Source organism: Periplaneta americana, chromosome 3 (genome assembly GCF_040183065.1).
Source record: "Periplaneta americana isolate PAMFEO1 chromosome 3, P.americana_PAMFEO1_priV1, whole genome shotgun sequence".
In the NCBI taxonomy this organism is placed as follows: Eukaryota; Metazoa; Arthropoda; class Insecta; order Blattodea; family Blattidae; genus Periplaneta; species Periplaneta americana.
Window position 1 is genome coordinate 156402023 of NC_091119.1, and position 10008 is coordinate 156412030.

General features: G+C 36.8%; 1 protein-coding gene across 1 annotated transcript in view; it reads right to left on the reverse strand.

Moving 5' to 3' along the window:
• LOC138696736 (long-chain fatty acid transport protein 4-like) overlaps positions 1-6974 on the reverse strand; it is a 69781-nt gene extending 62807 nt beyond the window's left edge. The window contains exon 1 of the mRNA XM_069822085.1: positions 6630-6974. Coding sequence (XP_069678186.1) covers positions 6630-6814 — 185 coding nt within the window. The 5' untranslated portion in view covers positions 6815-6974. The remainder of the gene's footprint in view (positions 1-6629) is intronic.
• Between the last annotated feature and the right edge of the window lie 3034 nt (positions 6975-10008).

Genomic DNA, 10008 nt, shown 5'->3' on the forward strand with positions numbered 1-10008 from the left:
CACAGCACCGGATCGAACTCTTCTCCTTCAATATTTCCCTTTGTGGCCTGACTCCAAGTTAGGCATATACGTTGACGTTTTTATGTTCAAGTCAACTGCCATTATACATGGGGCGCACTCAACGGAGTGACTGTTTTGGCCGGGATACCGCAGTAAAGTGCACAGTAATCTGTACAGAAATATGCACTGCTAGCTATGAGAATATTAAAGATTTTATTAATTTGTCCTACAGAATAATATCTGTAATATTGACAATTAATATATGAGGCCAAAATAGTCACTCAGTTGAGTGCGCCTCTTGTATAATGGCAGTTGACTTGAACATAAAAACGTCAACGTATATGCCTAACTTGGAGTCAGGCCACAAAGGGAAACATTGAAGGAGGAGAGTTCGATCCGGTGCTATGGATTGACTTCGACGTAGATCAGTGGTCAGAGCGCTTGGTACGTACAACAAAGGACCCAGGTTCGATCCCCGGCGCCGGAGCGAATTTTTCTCTTCAAATATTAATAGACATTACTTTGTTTTTTCCATTAATACTAATATCTGGGTAACTGTCATTGTTTCAATGTAACCCATACTGAGTATACTAATTTGTACTATTCCTTTCGTTGTATGATTATATTCATATGTATTAATTTTTTTCTTAATACTTGTATACCGGAATGTATTTTCCTGTATGTGCTTTGATCTTGGTTGAGTGAAAGAGAAAGCCTGATAACCTTAACCCTGCCAGGGAAAATGAAAAAAAAAAAAATAATAATAACTTATTAGGTACCAAAATTAATTTCAAAACCGAGAAAGACGGAAGCAGATACAAAAAGGACAAGGAGTCGATGAAAAAGTGTACAGCGATTTCTTCTAAACTACTGAACAAATTATGTTCATACATCAGCCACGAATCGTCCTCTGTGGTGTAGCGTATACCATGGAAGCCGCTGGATCCGAAATTCGCGGATTCAAACCCGGTTCTCAATAATAAAATTCTTAATATGGCTTCCTCCAGAAGGGAAGTGAAGCTGTGGCTAAACTACTGAACAAATTATGTTCATACATTAGCCACGAATCGTCCTCTGTGGTCTAGCGTATACCATGGAAGCCGCTGGATCCGAAATTCGCGGATTCAAACCCGGTTCTCAATAATAAAATTCTTAATATGGCTTCCTCCAGAAGGGAAGTGAAGCTGTGGCTCCCGTGTCACTGATTTACAGCGCGTAAAATATCTATGTCCCTGGTAGAGGGCTAGAGACAAAATCTGTTGGGAATTTCTCGCTCACGTTGGATTTCAACACTGAATAACACCTGCAAATGAAAGCGACAAAATTACTCTCATTCAGAATTATTCGGGAATGATGCGCATGACATCAATATTGGTAGAAAATTGACGGATCTTATTTTAAATTAAAAACACAGAACGGCGATCTACTTCAAGATTCAGCAGTCTATCTTTCCGATTTTTTGTATTCTGTAGAACAGACTGCCAAATGAGAAGATGAAGTTGCTATCGACGGAACACGCTGCCCTCAAGTTGTTATTTTATACAGCATTATTTTCACTTTCTGTTGCGAATCATATTCTAGAGACGAAAAGCAGTCTTTCTGGCAATTGGCTTTTGAAAGTAGTCAATGTTTGACGGGGCTTTACACTATGTACAGATACGGAAATAAAATTTAGAGCTCCTTTATTGCATAAATTTCGCTTACAACACACTACGCATATGCAGTAAACAAGAACCCCTGTATATATGCTACTTGTGGACAGTCGTGTGAAATTGTTGCCTACATACAGGTGGACGTCCATCAAAACTTGCTCCAAATTTTAATTCCGTACCTGTACATACATTAAACTACGCTATTTTCACTATTTACACTATCATAAAGAATGAAGACTTACATTGATCAATCATTATTTACACTATTGTACACAAATTGATCAAATACGTAGACTTTACTGTAGTATTTACAAATAAAATACCGTGCATTACAATACAAGACACTGTACATAAGCTTAAAGTGTAAATAACGTATTCAATGTAGGCCTAAATTCTTTACTATAGTAAAAATAGCGTATTCTAGTGTACATAATGTAAATATTAATGTATCGTAATTGTTAAAGTGGTCCCTGTTTTCATCTGCCCCACTTTACGAAACAAGAGTCGCGTGAGACGTCAGTCAAGTACTTCGCTTGCTAGATGTACGCGTTGTCCACTTAAAAATTCCAGTAATACTTAACCCTGTAGCCTCCTCGGACAAAGTACGGTCTCTTATCATTTCTCTTCATATGAAGCAGCATTCCGAAATTAGTCCTAGCTCACGACAAATTAGTCACTATTGTTCACTGAAAGTACTGTATATTATCACTTTCATATTGCAGCACTCGCGATTACTAATCAAATGAGTGGTCCCTAGAGCTATAAAGCTACGTTAAACAATCATGGAATACGAAATGGTTGAGTAGAATACCGTAGTTTTAGTAGCATTCGTAAAATCCTACAATGCAACCTTAGATACATCAATGTTCTGCTATTTGCATAAGCAACAGGCAATGCATCTACAGTATCGATGCTGTTAAAAATGACGAAACAATAAGCAGATTTTGTAACATACGGCTTCGTGGTCTAGTGGTCAGCATTCGTGACTACAACTCACAAGATTCCGGGTTCGATTCTCGTCCTGAGCATAGAAATTTGTCTTTAAAGAGAATATTTAATAAATGTCACTCGCAAAAAAAAATGAAAGCTGAATTAATCACCCAAGTTACATTGGTTCATGGTTTAACTACTAGTAACATTAGTATTCGGCTGTGACTCATGGTTTTTTTTTACAGTAAGCATTTGAAATTCTGCCAATTTTTCTTTCACCACAAAATCCTACAATGCAACCTTAGATACATCAATGTTCGGCTATTTGCATAAGCAACAGGCAATGCATCTATAGTATCGATGCTGTTAAAAATGACGAAACAATAAGCAGATTTTGGAACATACGGCTTCGTGGTCTAGTGGTCAGCATTCATGACTACAAATCACGAGATTCCGGGTTCGATTCTCGTCCTGAGCATAGAAATTTGTCTTTAAAGAGAATATTTAATAAATGTCACTCGTAAAAAAACTGAAAACTGAATTAATCACCCAAGTTACATTGGTTCATGGTTTAACTACTAGTAACATTAGTATTCGGCTGTGGCTCATGGTTTTTTTTTACAGTAAGCATTTGAAATTCTGCCAATTTTTGTTTCACCACAGATTCCGAAAGGGATTCCCATACCCGGTGCGGGGAAAAGACGTATTGTACGTACAAAAAATATTATAAATGATTACAATGTATGTACAGACAGTTCACGTAAATTTATACGAAATTAGTTGGCTGTATCTACTTAAACAGAATATATAAATGTATTAAATCGGTTATTTTACCGTGGCTGCATCAAATGCGAAGTTATTTTTATAGTGTAGATGACATTTATAATTTCGAGACAGCATTTGGCGACATAGGATTATCTCTTTTTCAGTTGGAAAATATTCGGAAAAATCTTATCAGATAATCGGCCGAGCTACACCAGTAGCCTGTCAAAGTTCTTACTTTTATAATCACTTTTACAATTACTTTTCTTACTTTAAAATCGTACCTTCGGTATATTGCAAATACAAAGCAAAATATAAAACAAAATAGCTACTATTAATATTTTATTTAACGATATATATATATATATATATATATATATATATGCGGTTTTCATAGCCTTGTTGTGGGACACTCAGGACGAATTAAAAGAAAATACATATTCTACTGGAAGTAATCTAGTACAATGCAATTTATTAATGTCTGATTACTTTTTAAAAACTACATTTCGTAAATAGCCCTCACGGCAACGAATACATTCCTGCAATCTGCTATGAAAGTTCTGCATAACTCGCCCCAACAAAACAGGTTCGATGGCACTAATTTCGTTCTAATGTTTTGTTTCAGCTGGATGATGGTGCGAGGCTTGTTGCGATACACCCTACTTTTGAAATAACTCCACAGGAAATAATCAGCGCACACTGCTCATGGTTCCATGAACTGTTTGCGAAACATGTTTCCAGGACGAATAATTTCACGATTTGGAGACAGTGCTTGGCCGTCAAGATCTCCTGACCTGACTGCAGTTGATTACTTCCTATAGGGTTATCTCAAAAGTAGGGTGTATCGCAACAAGCCTCGTACCATCCTCCAGCTGAAACAAAACATAAGGAACGAAATTAATGCCATCGAACCTGTTTTGTTGGGGAAAGTTGCAGAACTTTCATAGCAGATTGCAGGAATGTATTCGTTGCCGTGGAGGCTACTTACGAAATGTAGTTTTTAAAAAGTAATCAGATATTAATAAATTGCATTGTACTGGGTTACTTCCAGCATATGTGTTTTATTTTAATTCGTCCTGAGTGTCTCACAACAGGGCTATAAAAACCGTCATATCCCACTGCGCACCATATATAAACGATTCGTAGCAGTTTGTAGTCGGGTCTCCTGTATTACCAAAATCAGCCCACATTTCAAGAAGGAAGTCAGAATCACAACACAGCACAAGGGCCGTTCAGGGAAGAATACTGCTCCACACCCGGGAGCCGATACGACTATTCAGGAAAGAATATCAGAAACCGATACGACCATTCCGGTAAGAACAACGTTTCAGACCTGGGAGCCAATACGACCATGGAGTGTAGCCACGGGAGCCGATACGATACGACGAGTGAAATCGCAATGAGTCTCAAAACATTTCCGGTGCTTCTGTCGGCCGACCAGCATCAGATCGCTCCTGCTACCCCCACTATACATGCATTCGCGAACTCACGGAACTTCGCCAGATTAAAACTTAGGCCTATGTACAATAATATATTAATAAATTTAATAAGTTTAAAAAATGTACATCCTTGCTTTATAATTAACCACTGAAGATGCCGATTTGACTATTCTCAAGAGATCGTCTTCCCTTATCTGTATGGCTGATGAATTTCCTAACGTTTCCCTTAAATCACCACTCCTGACTGGTGTTTATGTTATCCTCCATCCACGTATCAGTTCTTATTGTGTACGTGCCAAAAAAAAAGGAATGAGGGAAAGATAGTTGCTCTGTTGGTGAATCCCCCACGCCTAAAATTAGCTGTGTCAGTCTGTCTATGTCTACATATAGTAAAGGCAAGCAGTGAGTCAGCTGAAAATAATATGCAGTTTATTACGTTGTTTTTTTTTTTGCAATCATTACATTTTTTTTTACTAATGGCGGACACTTAACTGTTCGGCAATGATTACTAGGGTCCGGATTTGTATGTGCTAAAAAATTTTAAAATATTTATTTTTTGTGTGCTAAAGATCTGAAAATCTATGTGCTAAAACTAAAAAAATATTTTCTGAAAACGAAAACAAAAACATCAGAAAAGATTGAAAAGCTCGATCCGTGATGGTGATTTTACAAAGACTCCCCACAAGACACTAACTTGTCCACATTAGGATAAATGGATCAGATTGTTTCACACAATCTATGCAGGGTGTCAACGACACACGTTACATGAATCATGTTAGGGTAACTTACACAAAGACCTTCAGCAGCTTTCGTAATATATGCCGTGGAGACAGTAAGCAGAAGCAATACATTGTCATCTTTCACACCATTCGGGTACAAGATCTCCAAAGATTGATTAAATAGGCTAGCTATTGTTACATGATTTGCAGCTGGCATTTCTTTACAGGCTAGCAAGAAAAATTGCTTGGAAATGATTTCGTCATTTTTAAGTACACCTGCTATTACATCTCCCACTTTTCGACCACTGGCATCGGTAGTTTCGTCAATACTGAACCAGATTTTTTTTTATTTTCACATAATAGAGCTAATGTTCTGTAATGTTTCATCGTAGCACTTCGGAAGATAATTTTTTCCTTAGCGTCGACTCATCAGGACTTAAGTTCGTATATTTAATAAGAAACTTTCTGAGCTCGGGATTGTTCACCTTATAAAGGGGAATGACCCTGGAAGAAAGGCTTTACATAAATCTGAACAATAATCTGAGTGTTTTGGATAACCTAACGTAGTTAACATCAACATTTGACTCGTCTACATAATTTCATAGCCTAGCTAGACAAGTTTTTTAATGTCTTAATTAAATATGAAAGAGATGTAGATTTATTGGTTTATCGTAATAATCATTATGATACTATGGGATGCTTTTATTTGCATTTATTTTATCACAATGCATTAGCCTACAAAAGTCATATAATATGGTCCAACAATATAAACAGGTCTACAGTGCTCCACACACATGACAATGCATGCACATGTATATATTCAGAAATACTTGCAATCGTGAAAGAAAGAATAGGGTGAGTTATAGTTTCATATCTAGACTTAAAAAAAAACACAAAAAACAAATTTTAACGTACAAACCCTACATGTAGCTCAACATCTTATGTATTGTATGTATTTATTCCCTGTATCGTAACATACAACTGAACAAGAGTGAGATAACTACGGTACTTTATTACAGCAATACAACATTAATCTGATAGTCAATTACGACTTTTTGGATTAAAGCAGTAACTTAACCTAGATCTAAGATAAAATGTGAATTCTCATAGGCCTATTTTATACTTACGTTAGATCGCGAGGCAGAGTTTTGTAAAGTATATATAGCCATCTGTATCGCCTTCCAGTTGCTAGAAAACCAACTGCGGCCAAAAATATTAACTGAGGAATAAGTCGACGTCCAATTAAAAACGAAACAAAGGCACCTGCAGCCAAAAGAAGACTGGGAACAAATACTGAAGACTGTGTCACCATGATATTTACGGGAGACTAACCAAATACGAATTTATAAATCGTTTCAACACATGTTCTTAGAGAGAATGTCGTAATGACAAATTCAGTTACACAATCACTATCCGAACATAACAGCCGCTATACAATTCAGACAACGCAATACACAGTTAGTTGTTACACACGTCCGAAATCGACCAACGAACTGGACAACCAACGGGACTGACCGACTGACCTGACAGGATCACATTAAGCTCTATATGTTTAATGTTTGTAATGTTGAGAACACTGCAGGATCAGCAAGACACACCGCTGACCGCGACAGCTTCGCGTACTAAATAGAAACTAGTGTAATAGTTCTGCCATCTTTTGACAACTTGTTGTACCAGTAGCATCGTTGATGGCGATTGATTCAAATTGTGTTCTAGTCATTCATTCATTGGGTAAGTCCCTCACTGCAAACTCAGCACTCTCCAATCTTCCTCCTTTTCCTGTAGATGATCTATATAATATCTTAATGTTGCCGCTATACTATTAGTTTGCATAATTTATTTTCAATTTGTGCGTTTATAAATTATTGCAGTTATACTATTTTTAACGTGTGATTCTTGTCTTTTTAGTTGTTAATAATACTAAATGTTCTGTTTTGAAACAGATTATAAAACAGCAGTGATAACAATACAAAAAAATCTTCAGTCTCATTGCCAATATTTTGTGAGGTACTACAAATACTTGCAAAAGTACCGTATTTTCAATAAAAAGGGTAAATAGGTACAAGATAAGAAATCTAAAAGTTGTGAGACAATTTTATTTTTTAAATTATTATAATACAAAAGTCAAGTCAAGGATGTGATGGTGCTTCAGGTGATACATTGCTTCAGTAATAAGTTGTAAGTTCACTATTTATCTAGTAAGTTGATACACGAAACTTAAGTTGTGAGAGTACTAGGAACAATAGACTGTGCTGGTACTATTTCGGATTGTCTGTGGTGAGACGATAGTAGCAGTCCTAGTGGTTAGCAACTATCTATGGATGCATATTCCCTACGACGAATAAACATCCATGGAACGAACAATTATTTATTTTTGGTCCAGGGGGCATATCTTTTTATGTACTTATTTATTTATCTATCCTTGTGCCATTAATAAAAAACGTGTGTTTTAATTATTTTTAATCTGCACAGTCTTTGTACATAAGTACTTTCGCGGTATTCTGAAGTATAGCAGATATCGACAACTGTAAAAAGTGATTTTTTTCTTTGATGGTGAAGAATCCCAGGTTACAGTGTAAGTTAATATCGAACATGAACCATGTTGGATTGGCTATATAGGGAAGAAATTTAGATTCAAATCTTCTTAAAATATCCATTTTAGAATTATTGCCGGCAATAGAAATAGCCGAAATGAAATTAAGACCATTGGCAGGCTATAGATTAAAAACGAATTCAGATATCCGCCCAGATTTACATATGCAGAGTGCACTTGAAATTCTGGACACATACAGATACCAATGGCATAACCATGTACCGGTACTCATACTACTGATGAAACCAGACTGTTCAAAAAGAATTTTCACAAATAAAACAAAGAAACTGATATATGCACAAATAGTGATTATACACAATAAATATACAATTTAATGACAAATTTTCTATCATATAACTATTTAATTTATGTTGGTTTAACTTACATTTACTTCTGGTTTTAGTGCAAGTTTTCACCCTGTCGTATTTATTTTAAACATTCAAACTTCTTTAGTGTTCACCTTGAGAATGGCTGCTCTTATTTCCATTTTGCTTATCAGCTCTATGTCGTATAATGCTGGCATGCAGTGATTAGGTTACTTCTGTTGAGAAGAAGGGAGCAGTGTTTTTTCCAAGATTCCATTGGGATCGCCATGACTTCCTTCTAGGAGTACAAAAGGGATCTGCTAGTACCTCTTGAGCTTGGGGTTTTCCTTGTACTCTATGGGTGCTATTCATAGACATTTCGCAGCACGCGCTACGAGCGTACTAAGTTAGCCCCGGCTATCCACTGGTTACTTGTACAGAATTCAAATCATATCCTATTGCTAACACTGGTTTATGAATACGAAAAATGCTGATCAACCACCGGAAACCCGCGCTAAAAATTTCTGTGAACACGGCCCTATGAAATTAGTTTCCTTGGTCTTTAACAGTGTTTTATATTATTTTAATGTACCGAAGTACACATGATATTTCCATGCAGATATTCTGCGTCATCATACGATGAAAGAGTAATGGAACAGAGAAAAATTCTCTCTGGCTCCGGGATTTGAACCCGGGTTTTCAGCTCTATGTGCTGATGCTTTATCCACTAAGCCACACCGGATACCCACCCCGGTGTCGGACAGAATCGTCTCAGATTAAGTTCTTTATATGCTTTCATTTACTCTGCATAGAGATTTAGATTTGCCTCGGAGATGTCTGTTCGTGCTCTGTGCAGGAGTTTTATCATTTCTTTTCTCTGTTTGTAGCACTCAGCATCAAACCAATGTTTGGCTGTCCTTTGTCTCTTGGCGATGAGTGATGACTACATATATAGTTTTCTGTTCTTTTCAGGACAGGATCTAGTTGATTCTTTTTAAACAGTGTTGAAGCTTCGTCAATTGCATGTTTTCTGGTTTTCAGTTGTGTTTCCTCCAGCTTCCTTCAGACTGTGGGGAACTTTACTTTTTTTTGTTAGCTTCTCTGCTTTGTTAATGTAATTGTTGATTCTACCAGTAGAGGTTCTTTTAGAATGGTGGCTGGTGATAAAGAGAGTAGTACTGGTACATTGTTGTATGAACCATATGAAAATGCAAGCTGTACCCTGTAGAATGAAAACTTTAGTCACTTAGCCTACCACATCACTCATCACATCTCTCCCAGCCCAATCATAGCACATTGGAAAACTGGCACTGCCAGCTCCTCTCATTGGCTACTGCCCATATTTAATTCAATTTTGAAGCAAATGAGATATAGGTCTCCTACCAACACCCGTAGTGGCAACTAACTATTATCAACTTTACAGTTCACATCCCTTAAATTATTACCATGAATGTGGAAAAATCTAAATTGGGATAAATCATGACATCTTGGAAAAATTCGGGACAAATTGGCGTCCCGAAATGTTTAAAAAAAATCTGGGACAGGGGGTCTAAATTCGGAACTATCACGGAAAAATCGGGTCAGATGGTCACCTTAAGTAGTAAGTAT